Genomic DNA, 17,256 nt, shown 5'->3' with positions numbered 1-17,256 from the left:
TTCAACCGATGTCTTTCTCTTTCAACCGATGACTTCTCTTTCAACCGATGTCTTTTCTTTCAACCGATATCTTTTCTTTCAACCGATGACTTCTATTTCAACCAATGTTTTCTCTTTCAACTGATGTCTTCTCTTTCAACCGATGTCTTTCTCTTTCAACTGATGACTTCTCTTTCAACAAATGACTTCTCTTTCAACCGATGTCTTTCTCTTTCAACCGATGACTTCTCTTTCAACCAATGACTTTTCTTTCAACCGATGACTTCTCTTTCAACCAATGACGTCTCTTTCAACCGATGACTTCTCTTTCAACCGATGACTTCCCTTTCAACCGATGTCTTCCCTTTCAACCGATGACTTCTCTTTCAACCGATTACTTCCCTTTCAACCGATGACTTTTCTTTCAACCGATGTTTTCTCTTTCAACTGATGTCTTCTCTTTCAACCGATGTCTTTCTCTTTCAACTGATGACTTCTCTTTCAACAAATGACTTCTCTTTCAACCGATGTCTTTCTCTTTCAACCGATGACTTCTCTTTCAACCAATGACTTTTCTTTCAACCGATGACTTCTCTTTCAACCAATGACGTCTCTTTCAACCGATGACTTCTCTTTCAACCGATGACTTTTCTTTCAACCGATGTCTTCCCTTTCAACCGATGACTTCTCTTTCAACCGATGACTTCCCTTTCAACCGATTACTTTTCTTTCAACCGATGACTTCCCTTTCAACCGATGACTTCCCTTTCAACCGATGACTTCCCTTTCAACCGATGACTTCCCTTTCAACCGATGACTTCCCTTTCAACCGATGACTTCCCTTTCAACCGATGACTTCCCTTTCAACCGATTACTTTTCTTTCAACCGATGACTTTTCTTTCAACTGATGTCTTCCCTTTCAACCGATGACTTCTCTTTCAACCGATGACTTCCCTTTCAACCGATTACTTTTCTTTCAACCGATGACTTCCCTTTCAACCGATGACTTCCCTTTCAACCGATGACTTCCCTTTCAACCGATGACTTCCCTTTCAACCGATGACTTCTCTTTCAACCGATGTCTTCTCTTTCAACCGATGACTTCCATTTCAACCGATTACTTTTCTTTCAACTGATGACTTCTATTTCAACCGATGTCTTCTCTTTCAACCTATGACTTCCCTTTCAACCGATTACTTCCCTTTCAACCGATGACTTCTCTTTCAACCGATGACTTCTCTTTCAACCGATGTCTTCTCTTTCAACCGATGACTTCTCTTTCAACCGATGACTTCTCTTTCAACCGATGTCTTCTCTTTCAACCGATGTCTTCCCTTTCAACCGATTACTTCCCTTTCAACCGATGACTTCTCTTTCAACCGATGACTTTTCTTTCAACTGATGTCTTCCCTTTCAACCGATTACTTTTCTTTCAACCGATGTCTTCTCTTTCAACCGATGTCTTCTCTTTCAACCGATGACTTCTCTTTCAACCGATGACTTTTCTTTCAACTGATGTCTTCCCTTTCAACCGATTACTTTTCTTTCAACCGATGTCTTCTCTTTCAACCGATGTCTTCTCTTTCAACCGATGACTTCTCTTTCAACCGATGACTTCTCTTTCAACCGATGACTTTTCTTTCAACTGATGTCTTCCCTTTCAACCGATGACTTTTCTTTCAACCGATGTCTTCTCTTTCAACCGATGTCTTCCCTTTCAACCGATGTCTTCCCTTTCAACCGATGACTTCTCTTTCAACCGATGACTTTTCTTTCAACTGATGTCTTCCCTTTCAACCGATTACTTTTCTTTCAACCGATGTCTTCTCTTTCAACCGATGTCTTCTCTTTCAACCGATGACTTCTCTTTCAACCGATGACTTCTCTTTCAACCGATGACTTCTCTTTCAACCGATGACTTTTCTTTCAACTGATGTCTTCCCTTTCAACCGATTACTTTTCTTTCAACCGATGTCTTCTCTTTCAACCGATGTCTTCCCTTTCAACCGATTACTTCCCTTTCAACCGATGTCTTCTCTTTCAACCGATGACTTCTCTTTCAACCGATGACTTTTCTTTCAACTGATGTCTTCCCTTTCAACCGATTACTTTTCTTTCAACCGATGTCTTCTCTTTCAACCGATGTCTTCTCTTTCAACCGATGACTTCTCTTTCAACCGATGACTTCTCTTTCAACCGATGACTTTTCTTTCAACTGATGTCTTCTCTTTCACCCGATGACTTTTCTTTCAACCGATGACTTCTCTTTCAACCGATGACTTCTCTTTCACCCGATGTCTTTTCTTTAGGTAAACAATCTATTGTTCTGGTTTTTAATTGAGAGCATTAACTCTGTTTATTGTTTTGGACTTAGGTATCTGAAAAATGTCATGAACTACATGAGCATTTTTGCACCCTGAATCAACCCCCCAAAGATACACTCACTAAATACACAAGATTGTAACGTGACAGATTATGTTATATTTTATATTGTATGTACATATGTTTTAAAGGAGATAACCTGTGTTTTTTTTAGTGTAGGTCATAAACAAACACAAAAACTTCACAACACAGATGATATCATTTAAAATCCCAGAGATCTGCTCAAGCCAGTCAGTGGAAACGACTTTGCTGAAGGACTTCACAAGAGGGTGTTAATTGGACATGCTGTGGAGTAATGGATTATTGTTTTGGAAGCAACAGATGAACAGACTCTGAATACTGGGTCTGATGTCAGTCAATCTGAATGCAGTTTGCTGTTCTAAGAAGGTCGTGTGGTTTTGCGAGGAGAGAGAGAGAGAGACAGAGAGATAGATGCGAGAGAGAGAGAGAGAGAGAGAGAGAGAGAGAGAGAGAGAGAGAGAGAGAAGAGAGAGAGAGAATACCAAACAGGTTTTCTCCAGAGCATCTTTCAGGTGGCCAGAATACCCCGATGTAAAGCAACATGTTCTACCCAAATGCAGCTATCGGGAGGCCATCTGAAAGAACCTGATGCGGTTCGGAGGAGTACTCACCAACCCTCCTCCGGGAGGTATAATCTCCGCATCTGAGCAGTCCCCCGAGGCACCTGAATGCAACCGCCTGAAAGCGGCTGCTACGAGGTGGGCTGATGATAATCAGCTGGTGACCCAAATCCACGCCCCTGACAGCCCCCCCTCCCCACGCCTGACAGCCCCCCTCCCCGCTGCCCCTGGCCCGACATCCTGCACCAGCCGCTTCTGCCCCAACGTCCCGTGCCGGCCGCCCCTGGCCTGACATCCTGAGCTTACCGGAGCCAGAGTGCGCTCTGAAGCGCCTCTCCTGTAGCTGTCCCTTTCAGGTGGACAACGCAGCTCTTTCAGGGCTGCCACCTGAAAGACCATTCCACAGGGCTGTATCCACTTCTGCAGGTGCAATCTTGGCAGAAAATGCACCTGAAAGCGGCTAAAGAGAGAGAGAAAGAACTGGTTTCTGCAGTATGGCAAGCTGGCAGCTTGTTTGGATAAATTGAGGGACTGGGCAGATACATGGCAAATGCACTACAATGTAGATAAATGTGAGGTTATCCACTTTGGTAATACAAACCGGAGGGCAGATTACTATTTGAATGGCAATAGATTAAGAGATGGGGAAGTGCAGAGAGACCTAGGGGTACTTGTACACCAGTCTCTGAAGGCGAGCATGCAGGTACAGCAGGCAGTTAAAAAGGCAAATGGTATGTTGGCCTTCATATCAAGAGGGTTTGTGTATAGGAACAAGGATACCTTACTGCAGCTGTACAGGGCCTTGGTGAGACCCCACCTGGAGTATTGTATGCAGTTTTGGTCATCTTATCTAAGGAAGGATGTTCTTGCAATGGAGGGAGTGCAGAGGCGATTCACCAGGCTGATACCTGGAATGGCAGGAATGACTTATGAGGAAAGATTGCGCAAATTGGGATTGTACTCGCTGGAGTTTAGAAGATTGAGAGGGGATCTCATAGAGACCTATAAAATTCTGGCAGGACTGGACAGAATGGATGCAGATGGGATGTTTCCAAGGATGGGAAAATCCAGAACCCGGGGCCATGGTTTGAGGATAATAGGCAAACCATTTAGGACCGAGATGAGGAGGAATTTCTTTACCCAGAGGGTAGTGAATCTGTGGAATTCATTGCCACAGAGGGCAGTAGAGGCAGGTTCATTAAATCTATTTAAGAGGGAATTAGATCTATTTCTTCAGTATAAGGGTATTAAAGGTTACGGAGAGAAGGCAGGAACGGGGTACTGAACTTTAAGATCAGCCATGATCTCGTTGAATGGCGGAGCAGGCTTGAAGGGTCGAATGACCTACTCCTGCTCCTATCTTCTATGTTTCTATGTTCAAAACCCCATTTTGAAGACAGGTTTGTGAGTTCTGAGCTCAGCCCTTACAACAGGAGATGGCTGGCTGTATAATGTTTCGCCTGAGATAAAGGAAACATAAAAGGAACTCTGTGGTGACCTGAAAGAAAGAGGTGAAAAAACACACACAAATGCCAGAGAAATTCTGCAGGTCAAACAGTGCCTTTATGTACCAAAGGGGAAGATACATCACCAATATTTCGGGCTTCAACCCTTCATCAAGTGTAGGAGAACATGAGAGATGTAGAGATGTCTGAACAAAAGGGGGGAGGGGGGTGGTGAGGGTGGGAGATGATAGGTGGGGAGGGAGGAGAAACACTGCAGGGGGGAGGAATCTAGGCCAGGTGGAGAGGGAAAGGAAGTAGTTAAAAGGGGTTGCGGGGGGGAGGTGGGGGGGGGGGGGGGTGGTGTGAGAGCAAGCTGATTAATAGAATGCAATGAACTCAATGTCAACGTCCAGTCAAAAAATGAGGTGTGAAAGGCCATGGACAGACATGTGAGCTTGAAAGTGTGACTCAGAATTGAAATGGTTGGCTATGGGGAGGTTGCTTTTGTTACGGATGGAGAGGAGGTGCTGGGCCAAGTGATCTCCTCATGTGTGACTGGTATCTCCGATGTAGACAAGGCCACAGAGGGTGCACCGGATACAGTTCTTTGGAGGAACAGGTGAAGTGTTGCTTCTCAAAGTAAAAGGTCATCCTCTGGAAAACCCTGATGGGGCAAGTTTCATCAGGCAAAATACTGATGTAGTTGATGGGAAGGAATCAGTTCGTGTCCAACGAGAAACAAATCTCTCTTTGAAATCCGACAAGAACCTTCCTGAGCGGTAACCATTTACCTTTCAAGCACCAAAGCCTGATGAAATTCATAAATGTTAAATTCTATGCACAGTCTAAGAATTGCCTGATACCAGTGAATTTGGAGGAATGAGAGGTGAGATTGGACTGTGAATCAAAGTACTTTTCCGATCATACACACACATTACATACATGTGCGCTTAGAATTAGAAGGGGTTTAAGTTAATAGTAATAAGTTAAAGCTTGATCTTATTCTTATGTTTAAAGAAAATTGAAAGTAAATTTTGTTTAAGTAACCATTTGTCTTGGTGAATTTTTATTGCTGCTGGGCTTTGAGGTCCTCTGAGCCCGTAACAATAAGAATATGAATTTTGAGAAAGATATGGGCCAAGCGAAAACAAATGGGACTAGCTTAGGAAGACATAGTCGGCATGGATGAGTTGGGCCGAATGGCCTGTCTCCATGCTGTACAAGTCTTTGTCTCTACTTTCAATTGTGCTTTGTGGTCAAGAGTTTCACATTTTCACCACTCCTTCTACACACCAAGGACATCACAGACAAAACACAATCCCATCATCAAGAACATCTCTAGGGAACGCTGCTGTCAGAGAGCATTAACAACCATCAAGGATCCACACCACCCAGCACACGCTCTGTTCTCATTGCTGCCATCAAAAAAGAGGTGTAGGTGCCACAAGACTCGCCCCACCAGGTTCAGGAACAGCTGCTCCCCCTCCACCATCAGACTCCTCAACCACAAACTCCATCAGAGACTCGTTTTTTTAAAATTCTCTCTGTGTTCCACAGTCAGTTTGCTTAGACTTATTTATTTGTTTATATGTGTACGCGGTGTACAGTTTTTTTGCACTATCACTTAGTGGTAATTCTGCCTGGCCCACAGGAAAATGACTCTCATTTGTCATGAACTACTCTGACAATAAATCTGAAATCAATATATTTTGATTGGTATGTGCACTTAGGTAACATGGTTAGTGCAACCCTATTCCAGTGCCAGCGACCAGGGTTCAAAGATGGTTCTCCCCGAGTCTGTATGAGTTTCCTCCAGGTGCTTGGTTTCCACCCACCCTTGAAAATATACTGGGCTGTCGGTTAATTTGGGTGTAATTGGGTGGCACAGGGCTTCTACTATGATGTAAATAAAATTTTGAAACTTAAAAATTTAATAACCATCCATGCACGATAACGCCTGTGATGAATTGCAGGAGCTGTGTTCTAACGTACCGGTAGGGCAGAACAAGAAGACAGGTGGCTCCCCCAAGTACTGGTAGATCTCATTGGACACTGAAATTTGAGCATGAGCGAATGAGCTGAAGGCTTCTTTGTCAGTGGGGCACATGGTGTGCTCGATGTCATCAAACAGGATGGCGAACGCCATGCACCCAAACCCTTTGACCTGCGGGAGAGGAGAAGTTGTCAGAAAGTTATCAGAAAGGTCAGCCAGAGGCAAGTAATGAAGCACCCATGCTGGTAACATTAAGAAATGGTAGCAGAAGCCATCATCAAAATAACAGCAACACTTATTGAGGCAGTACAACGACAACTTACATTTCAACTTACATCTGTGACGAAGTGGTTCACGTCAGCTTGTATGACATCAGAAACCCTGGCAAAATTCTACAAATGTGTGGTGGAGAGTGTGCTGACCGGCTGCATCATGGTCTGGTATGGGGACACCAAGATCTCTGACTGTAAAGCCATCCAAAAGGTAGTAGACACAGCCCAGGACATTACAGGCAAAACCCTCCCCACTATCGAGAATATCTACAGGGAACGCTGCCGTCGGAGAGCAGCAGCAATCATCAAGGATCCACACCACCCAGCACATGCTCTGCACTCGCTGCTGCCATCAGGAAAGAGGTGTAGAGGCCACAAGACTCACACCACCAGGTTCAGGAACAGCTGCTCCCCCTCCACCATCAGACTCTTCAACAATGAATTCAATCAGGGACTCATTTAAAGACATGCATTTTATTGACTTTTTTATTCTCTCTGCATTGTAGTTTGCATTTTTTCATTGGTTTACATTTCTTTATTTGTTGATATGTATACGTTGTGTACAGTTTCTTTTTGCATTACCAATAAGTGATAATTCTGCCTTGCTCGCAGGTAAAAGAATCTCATGGTTGTATGTGATGACATGTACGTACGTACTCTGACAATAAATCTGAAATCTCAATCTGAGCTTATATTGAACAGTATTAGGGCAGCTACGTTGGTGGTGAAGAAGGTGAATGCAAGGCTGGCATTCATTCTAGAGGAATAGCATGTAAGAGAAGGGATGTAATGATGAGGCTCTATAGGGCCCTGATGAGACCTCACTTGGAGTACTGTGTATAGTTTGGAGTACCTTATTTGAGAAAGGATGTGCTGGCGTTGGAGAAGGTTCAGAGAAGATTTACTAGAATGATACCATAAATGAAAGGGTTAGCATAAGAGGAATGATTGTCGGCTCTTGGACTGTACTTGTTGGAGTTCAGAGGATGAGGGGGGAACCTCATAGAGACATTTTGATTGCTGAAAGGCCTGGACAGAGTAGATGCAGTAAGGTTGCTTCCCATAATATGGAGTCTAGGACAAGACACTCAGGATAAAAGGGAGCCAATTTCAAACAAGAGATGTGGAGAATTCTTTTTAGCTAGAGGGTCATGAGTCTATGGATCCTGTTGCCACAAGCGACAGTGCAAAAAGGTCGAAGGACGTATTTAAAGCAAAGATTGACAAGGATTTGATTAGTCAGGACATCATGGGTTAGAGGGAGGTCGGGGAGTAGACCTGAGTGGGAGGATGGATCAGTTCATGATTGAATGGTGGAGCGGAATCAATGGGCTAATTGGCCTACTTCTGCTTCTATAACTTGGATAAAGAGGGGAAGGGGGTTCAAGCCTGGGGGTGAAGCATGGAAGGCACAACAGAGTGATTAATTTGCAAAAGCTCCAGTGATCAGGACTTGTCAAAACACCAGAGCCAGCTGCAGTGGTTTGGAAAAGACCGGAGATCGCAGGAATGCTTTGATGTGGCCACCTGACATTCAGGCCTGGGGCCAAAATTTGTAGTTCGAAGGTCTGATCCAATACACTGTCAGGTTAGAGCAGCAGGGTGAGAAGGTCAAAATCCAGAACAGTGCCCAGGTCATCATTCTGGCATCCACTTTATATTCACCACCATAGAGAACATCCACATGGAACATTGCCATCGGAGAGCAGCAGCAAATATCAAGGATCCACACCACCCAGGATATGCTCTGTTCTCACTGCTAGCATCAGAAAGGAGCTACATGTGCCACAGGACTCTTACCACCAGGTTCAGGAATAGTTGCTACCCCTCCACCATCAGACACCTGAACAAAAGACTCATTCAGAGACTCATTGAAGAACTTGTACTTTGCTCAATGTTCATATTTTTGTATTTGAACAGTCAGTTTGTTTACATTTCTTTCTTTGAGTACAGTTTATAGTTCCCAGTAATTAGAAATTATGTCTAGCCTGCAGGAAAAAAGAATTGTATGTACTCTTGACAATAAATCTAGACTTTCAACTTATACCTGACCACCGGAGTCATTGTAAATTTAAGCTCACCCAAAACTCTGCTGTCTCTATCCCACACCAAAGCCACCCAGTGATCTTCTGATCTTCTCTCATTTCAATTTCAAATATCGCAAGATCACAAGATCTAGGATCAGAAATAGGCCAATCGGCTCCGCCATTCTCATCATCAGCTGATCCATCCTCCCACTAAGTCCCACTCCCCAGCCTTCTACCCGTAACCCTTGATGCCCTGACTAATCAAATTCCTGTCATTCTCTGCCTTAAATACACCCAACAACCTCACTTCCACAGCCACCTGTGGCAATAATTTCCACAGACTCATGACCCTCTGACTAAAGAAATGTTTCTGCCACTCTATTTTAAATTGACACCCTTTTATCCTAAAGTTGTGCCCTCTTGTCCTAGAATCCCCCACCATGGGAAACATCCTTGCCATATCTACTCTGTCGAGGCCTTTCAGCATTCGAAATGCCTCTCTGAGGCCCCCCCGCATCCTTCTGTTCTCCAACGAGTAAAGTCCAAGAGCCGACAATTGTTCCTCATACACAAACCCTTTCATTATCATTCTATTGTGTTTTACTATGTTGTTTTTTTTCTTTTTAAACCACTTCACAGTCTTTCTCTTTCTCACTAAATCTACCTCCAACCATCACCACCACACACCCTGTCCCCCCACCAAGCAGGAAAGCAAAAACGGAAATGTCTCAGTAGCGCGAATGCCCACAGATGCCCTGAAGTGCTACACAGCACTTGTTTTCTGCCAAGCTGCTTGTGAACCCACTATTTCAACAGAGGAAGTTAGGCAGCAAGTCTTCGTGAGGCAGGCTCCTGTCAATACAAGTGACCAAATAACCACAGTAAAGCACTGCCGCAGTGCTGCACATCTGAAAGGCATTTGGTTCATCCAACATAGAACATTACAGCAGTCACAATGTTGTTTCAACCTAAGGAATATAAATCCCCTTTATTTTCTAAACCTTTCCTACCTCACACCCTATCCCCTCTATTTTTCTTTCATCCATGTGCCCGTCTAAAAGTCTTTTACATTTCCCTATTGCACCAGCCTCCACAACCATCCCTGGCAAGGCATTCCAGGCACCCACTACTCTTTTTGTAAAAAACCACTGATGCCTCCCCTAAACTTTTCTCCCCTCACTTTCTACTGATATCCTCTGGTGTTTTCTAGTCTCGCAACGGGAAAAATTCTGACAAAGAGTCCTCGATTTTTGGTGTTGCCTGACCTGACAAGTGTCTCTGTGTGTCTTTACGACAGCATCTCTGTGTGTGTTTTGCTACAATCACAGTGTCCGCAGACTTTCGTGTTTTACAAGTGTCTACATCAGCCGTTCTCAATCTACTTTTTGGTTATGCCGAACCTCCACCACCCCCCCCCCACCCCCCCAGGACACTGCTTAAAGTTTATGGGCCCCCTTCCCTGTGAAGCAGTCAAATTTAGTTGGTTTCTTCCTTACTTCTCTCTCACCGACTACATAAAATATTTAAAAAGTTTTATGACTTCAGTCCATCGCCACCCTGAGATGTGCTGTATGGCCCCCACTTGTTGGTTACTGCTTTAGGTGGACTCCCCTGATCTCCAAATTGTGCTGTGAGATTTTTTATTAATTTAGAGTCATGGTTTTCAAACTGCCTTAAGGTGGAATGAGAGTTTAGGGGGACAGTTTGAAAACCACTGATTTAGAGGTGGTAACAGGCCATTCTAGCCCACAAAGCTGAGCCAATTAAATACACCTATCTGACCAATTAATTGAACAACCTTGTACTTTTATGGCAAGATCTCAGGTTTCCCGAGATGCACAGGCACTGTACATATCAGGGAATCAGAGGAAAGTACAGCACAAAACCATGGGGCGACATGGTTAGTGCAACATTGTTTACAGTACCAGTGAGCAGGACAGGGTTCAAATCCAACAATTTAAGGTGAGAGAGACAAGATTTAGAGGGGACCTGCGAGGCAATTTTCTCACACTGAGGGTATGTGGAATGAGAGGCTGAGAAAATGATAGAGGAAGGCACTCTTGTAAATATTGAAAAGGCATTTAGAAAGGAATAGGGTTAGGAAAGATTTAGAGAGTAAAGATCCAAAAGGAGGCAGTTGAGACAGCTCAGGCAAGCAACTTAGGCAGCATGGATGAGTTGGGCTGAACTGTCTGTTTTGCCACTCCATGACTCTATGGTGCAGTTTTGCTTTAGCAAAGAGCATTTAGACTGTCCCTGGGTGACATCAGAGAACAACAGAGCACCAGAGCACAGAAACAGGCCTTTTGTCCATCTACTCTGTGCTGAATTGTTATTCTGCCTGGCCCATTGTCCTGTCCCTGGACCACTGTTCGCCAAATCCCTTCCATCCATCTACCTGTCCAAATTTTTCTTTTATCAAAATTGAACCCACCTTCACCGCCTTAGCTGGCAGCATGTTCCACTCTCTGTGTGAAGTTCCCCCTAATGTTCCCTTTAAACATTTCCCCTTTCACCCTTAATCCATGTCCTCGAGTTTTTGTCTCATCTATACTGAGTGGAAAAAGCCTGCTTGCATTTATTCTGCTATACCCATCATAATTTTAAATGCCTCTATCAAATCTCTCCTTGTTCTCCAACACTCCAGGGAATGAAGTCCTAACCTGCTTAACTTTGCCCTGTAAGTCAGTTCCTCAAGTCCCATCAAAATCCTTATTAATCTTCTTTGCACTCTTTCAATCTTATTGATATCTTCCCTGTAGTTAGGTGACCAAAACTGCATACAATACTCCAAATTTGGCCTCACTAATGTCTTTTAGAATTTCACCATAACATCCCAACTCCTATACTCAATTTTTTGATTTACGAGTGTGGCCAACATTCCACAAAGGGAAGCTGCTGAGTGACCTTGAGTCGGGTTGTGACTGGGAGATCTAAAACCTTAGACCCATCACATCAATCTGCCCATCAATATCATTACAGGAGGTACCTCATGTCACCATTTGGTAACTCAATGCGGCACAGTTAGTGTAGCGGTAACAGCGCCAGCAATCAGCACCAGGGTTCAAATCCTGTGCTGTCTGTAAAGAGTTTGTATGTTCCCCCTGTGTCTGTATGGGTTTCCTCCAGGTGCTCCAGTTTCCTCCCACTGTTCAAAGTGTACGAGGGATTATAGGCTAATTGGATATAATTGGGTGGCTTGGGTTCGTGGACTGAAATGGCCTGTTACCGTGCTGTATGTCTAAAATTAAATTTAAAAATTTAATTTAACATTCAGGAGAGATTGTCAGACTGGACATCGGTGAGAGGGTTTCCATACTGATCAAAAGAGGAAACACTACACTATGTAGCCCAGCCTAGAGTATGAGCTTGGTGAAGTTGGGCTTGGAACCATCCCAAACCTGCTCAATGTATCAACGTGTTATTTGCCAATCACCAGAGCTTTACCATTGAAAGTATATTGTCCAGACACCTCACAGTCTTAAGGATGGACAGAGCTGAGGCTTTTCTCTTGGAACTGACAAAAGATGAGAGGTGACTTAATAGAAGTGTCAAGATTATGAGGGGCATCGATCAGGTAGACACCCAGCACTTATTTCTTGGGGTGACAATAGAAAATACCAGAGAACAGAGAGTATGGGGAGATATCAGAGGTAGGTTTTCTACACAGAGAGTGATGGGTACCTAGAATGCATTGCCGGAGGTAGTGATGGAGGCTGGGACAATGGGGTCATTCAAAAGATTCTTAGACAGGCACATGGATGGAAAAAAATTAAGGGATATGGATGTGAGGTAGGGAAGGGTTAGATTGTCGTGGAGTAGTTTTACATTGGTCAGCACAACATTGCAGGCTGAAGGTCCTGCGCTGTTCTGTAATGTTCAATGTTCTGTGAACCAGTGTTCCATTAACTCAATCCTTGTTGTTCCAGGATTCATGTAGAGATCAATAGTCACACTACCTGCCTCAGTTTCTGCTTCAGTAAGGCCAGGTCACACGAGCTGGAGAAGGTGATGTCCTGTCCCGGCGAGATTGCATACACAAACTCAACTCCACAGTCCTGAGCACTCAACACCAAGGCTCTGAGCTGGGCTGTGCACAGAACAGAAAGAACATTGAAAGCACAATAGTTGCCGAGACCCACAAACAGATGGCACTCACTTCGATTGCTATCACAGTGTATACAAACTTTCATGTTTCTCTCCATTCGGCTGCTCCACTGTGAAATATTTTCGATGGATGCCGACCCTGAAGAAGTTCTCCTCTTCTTTTCAAAGGGATTTCTGTGAGAGTCTCTCTCTCTCTGCTCCTCATCTGCACTCTTTGGCTTGCTGCTCTCAAGATCTACAATCATGTACTCACCCAAACTCGCAAATGATCACCTTTTGCCTGTTGGCCTGCTCTCCTCCCCCTACCCTTTCTTGCTTTCTCCCCAAGCCTTTTTATTCAGATGCCTGCCTGCATTTTGCCCATACCTTGAATGGCTCAGGCCCGAAACATTGGTTATATATCTTTACCCCTGTGGATGCTATGGACCTGCTGAGTTCCTCGAGAATTCTTGTGTTTTTATGAGGGACATTTACAGAAGTCATTCACCCTTCCAAACTGCGCGACCTTGAAATGTGGAAGAAAACCAGAGTGACCAGAGGAATCCAGTCTCAGGGAGGTCGTGCAAACTCTACAGAGAGGTCCAAGTAAACTCAGTTTGTTCCAAATTACCAGGTTGCCCATCGCAACATACTAAAGGAGTCTGGCAGGGAAAACAGAGGGAAGGCATTTCATTTGGTTTGGGGAGATCTGACATGAAGGGGACAAGAGGCTAACATTTTGAGGTGGGCTGTTGGATGGGAAAGATTCGCAGGGAATATGAGCCAAAAGCATTAAATGGGACCACTTCAGGTAGACAACTCAGTTAGCAGAGACAAGATGGGCAGATGGGACTGTTTCTGTGTTATATTATAATGAAGATAAGGAAAATTCCTACAGTAGCAGCTTGGAATTTTCCTCTACAAATAATTGTTAATCCTAGAGCAGCACGGTTAGTATAGCGGTTAGTACAATGCTGTTACAGCGCCAGCAACTGGGGTTCAAATTCAGAGCTGCTTGTACGTTCTCCCTGTGTCCACGTGGGTTTCCTCAGGTACTCAATTTTCCCCCCACAGTTCAAAAAAACATACTAGTGGTTAGGTATAATTGGACGTCACGGGCTCATGAGTCAAAAGGGTCTGTTACTGTCCTGAATGTTTACATTTAAAATTTAAAAATACGAAATTAATCACTCATATCAAATCTTTAATGCAGAGATTCATATTGACCAAACCTTTTACAGGATATTGAGGCAGAGGATAATTTCCACAATTGCCCTTAATTCAATGGATTCCTGTTGGAAAGTTGGAATGGGAAGAGATGGCATTCTTAGCACCCCCTCTCCAGTCTCCCCTCCATTTCTAATCTCCCCAATTCCTAGTCCCACTCCTTTCCCAGCGCCTCCCTCCAAACCCAGTCCCCTCTCTATTCCCAGTACTCACTCCATTCCTAGTCCCCCCTCCATTCCCAATCTCTCCCTCCATCCCTCGCCCAAGCTCATTCCTTACCTGCCTCTTCCACTGAGTACGCTTCCCTCCACAGCAGTCGGTGCTTCAGGTCATCTTTGGGGCCGTACATGTAAACGTTTAACCCCCATTCCTGCATCCTGACGAGAGATGACATGAGCTGTTAGCAGCAGAAAGCAAGGGGTTCGCATGCACCCACGACTGAGAGGAGAACAAATCCCTCTGTCAATCATGCTTCCATCAGGATGCAGTGCATTCAAGACCCCATAATGGGAAAAGAGACATTGAATTTCTTTGGTATCTCAAACCCAGTAACAGCCAATGAAGTTTTTTTGGAACTATTGTCATGGTTCAAATACAGGAAATGCAGCAGTCACGTTGCTTGTGGGATCTTGCTGTGCATAATGATAATGACCATATTTACTCAGTGTTGTTAATTCTCCTGTTGTTTTTCTGAAGGTGCAGTTGGGGGAGGTTTTTTTCCAGAGAGAGTGGGTGCTGGAATGCATTGCCAGGGGTGGTGGTGGAGGCTGGTACAATAGGGACATTCAAAAGACTTAGATAGGCACATGGATGTAAGACAAATAGAAGGTTATGTGTATGAGGTAGGGAAAGATTCGTTAGTTGAAAAGGTTTATGTAGGTCGGCACATCGTGGGCCGATTTGCTAGTTGAAGAGGTTTATTTAGGTCGGCACATCGTGGGCCGATTTGCTAGTTGAAGAGGTTTATGTGGGTCAGCACATCATGGGCCGATTCGCTAGTTGAAGAGGTTTATGTAGGTCGGCACATCGTGGGCCGATTCGCTAGTTGAAGAGGTTTATGTAGGTCGGCTCATCGTGGGCCGATTCGCTAGTTGAAGAGGTTTATGTAGGTCGGCACATCGTGGGCCGATTCGCTAGTTGAAGAGGTTTATGTAGGTCGGCACATCATGGGCTGATTCGCTAGTCGAAGAGGTTTATTTAGGTCAGGAATCGTGGGCCGATTCGCTAGTTGAAGAGGTTTATGTAGGTCGGCACATCGTGGGCCGATTCGCTAGTTGAAGAGGTTTATTTAGGTCGGCAATCGTGGGCCGATTCGCTAGTTGAAGAGGTTTATGTAGATCGGCACATCGTGGGCCGATTCGCTAGTTGAAGAGGTTTATGTACATCGGCACATCGTGGGCCGATTCACTAGTTGAAGAGGTGTAACAATGCCACCCTTCTCGAAAGTGAATGGATGCACAGAACATTACAGGCCCTTCAGCTCACAATGTTGTGCCATAGAATATTACAGCACTGAAAACAGGCAAACTATTATTCTGTCTACCATATATGCCGGCATATAAGACAGTTCTTGAACTTTAAAATTGTCACCCCAAAACCAGTGGTCATCTTATGCACCAAGTATAAAATCCGAACCTTAACAACAAAGTCTCAGTGCCCCCCTGCAGGGTCCATCCAGCCAATAGGAGCACTGTCAGCTCTGTACAGGTTTTAGTTTAAATGGCCTGTTAAAAGAGCCAACAGTTGTTTATTTTAAAATATGCTAATAAAATTTAAACCTTTACTTGGTCATTTGTTTTCAAAATATTGTGTAGTCTTATACAATGAGATTAGCTCAAAACCTACATTTTAGGTCATCTTATACGCTGGCATAAACGATAGTCCCACTGACCTACATCCAGTCCATACCCCTCCATACTCCTCCCATTCACGTACCTGTCCGTATTTTTCTCAAATTTTAAAATTGAGCACTCATTCACCACTTCAGCTGGCAGCTCATTCCACACCCCCACCACTCTCTGTGTGAAGAAATTCCCCCTAATGTTCCCACTGAACCTTTCCCTTTTCACCCTAAACCCATGTTCTCTGGTTTGTATCTCACCTAACCCATGGAAACCTACTCCACAATAATCTGATTATTTCCCTATCTCACACCAGGAGGAGTCGATGACAGAGTGTGTAGCATCAGGGGAATGTGGCATTTTGTGAATGTTGTTGCATCTTGGATACACTTGAGATGGATGCCTCCATATGAGGTCTGGCATGTATATGTTCTGTCCTCAGTGCTGTTTGCTTTGTTAATAAATCAAGTTGTTTTAAAAAGAACCCAAGTTTCTTTATTAACCATATACAGCACAGAACAGGCCAATTTGATCTGTAATAAAAGAAACATCATATGGTACCAGGAGTGGAAAAAACAGCCACGTTCGGCTGTGCACAGGAGTGAAATTTAAAAAAGAAACACATAGTGTGTATAGTGAGTAACACTCCATATCAGCAGAGAAAATATTGAGAGTTTAAAAACTCATAAGGCTGTAAAATAGACTGGAAATGTTGACAATAAGTGGAGGCTGTTTAAACAAAGCTTTATGCTGTACCTGCAAGTCATTCGAATTACATGGAAGATTGCACTGCTAATTACCATGGCACGACCTCAAGCATTAGAGGTTTTCAGCACATTTGCTTTTGCCGAGGCAGAAGACCAGAGCAAATTTGACAAGATTATCGAGATGTTTGATGAACACTGTTCTCCAAAGAAAAATGAAACCTTTGTTTCGCTTGGGCATGCAGCTGCAGGGAGAGCTTTGATACTTTTGTAATGGATTTAAAATTAAAAGCAAGAACATGCAATTTCGGATTGCTGCAAGATTCAATGATCCGTGATCAAACTGTGTTCGGTATTAATGATAAGAAAGTGAGAGAGAGGTTGCTGTGGGAGACAGAGCTTAACTTAGCTGAAGCTGTGAAGATATGCCACGCCAGTGACCTAGCTCTGCAGCACATGAAAAAATTTGTTGATAATGTAAAAGCCAGCACGTAGACCCACATACAAACAAAAAATGAGGCATAGGAAACAACAAAAAGATGGAGAGACATTCAATTGTAAACGATGTGGCACTAAACATGCGCCAAAGCAATGCTCAGGTTATTGGGAACGTCTGTAATAAGTGCAAAGGGAAGAATCACTATGCAGAGCAATGTTTTTCCAAGAGGAAACAAGACAGAAGGTAAATGTGTATCCACTATAGGTAAAACTGCTCTTA

The 17,256-nt window shown here is 43.9% G+C and overlaps 1 protein-coding gene across 6 annotated transcripts in view; it reads right to left on the bottom strand.

Annotated features, from left to right (window-relative positions):
• LOC138756962 (protein O-GlcNAcase) overlaps positions 1–17,256 on the bottom strand; it is a 127,055-nt gene that overhangs the window by 68,101 nt on the left and 41,698 nt on the right. For 5 of the 6 annotated variants that reach the window (XM_069923480.1, XM_069923479.1, XM_069923481.1 and 2 more), the window contains 3 exons: positions 14,273–14,370; positions 12,640–12,770; positions 6,381–6,552 (listed from right to left, as the gene is read on the bottom strand). In XM_069923480.1, the coding sequence (XP_069779581.1) occupies positions 6,381–6,552; positions 12,640–12,770; positions 14,273–14,370 (401 nt within the window). Of the gene's footprint in view, positions 1–6,380; positions 6,553–12,639; positions 12,771–14,272; positions 14,371–17,256 lie in introns of those variants that run through there. The other variant, XM_069923484.1, reaches the window with a different exon arrangement.

The sequence above is a fragment of the Narcine bancroftii genome, chromosome 3, assembly GCF_036971445.1.
Source record: "Narcine bancroftii isolate sNarBan1 chromosome 3, sNarBan1.hap1, whole genome shotgun sequence".
Lineage (NCBI taxonomy): Eukaryota > Metazoa > Chordata > Chondrichthyes > Torpediniformes > Narcinidae > Narcine > Narcine bancroftii.
The sequence above is the reverse complement of the archived record's forward strand: the minus strand, read 5'-3'. Positions and strand labels throughout refer to the sequence as shown.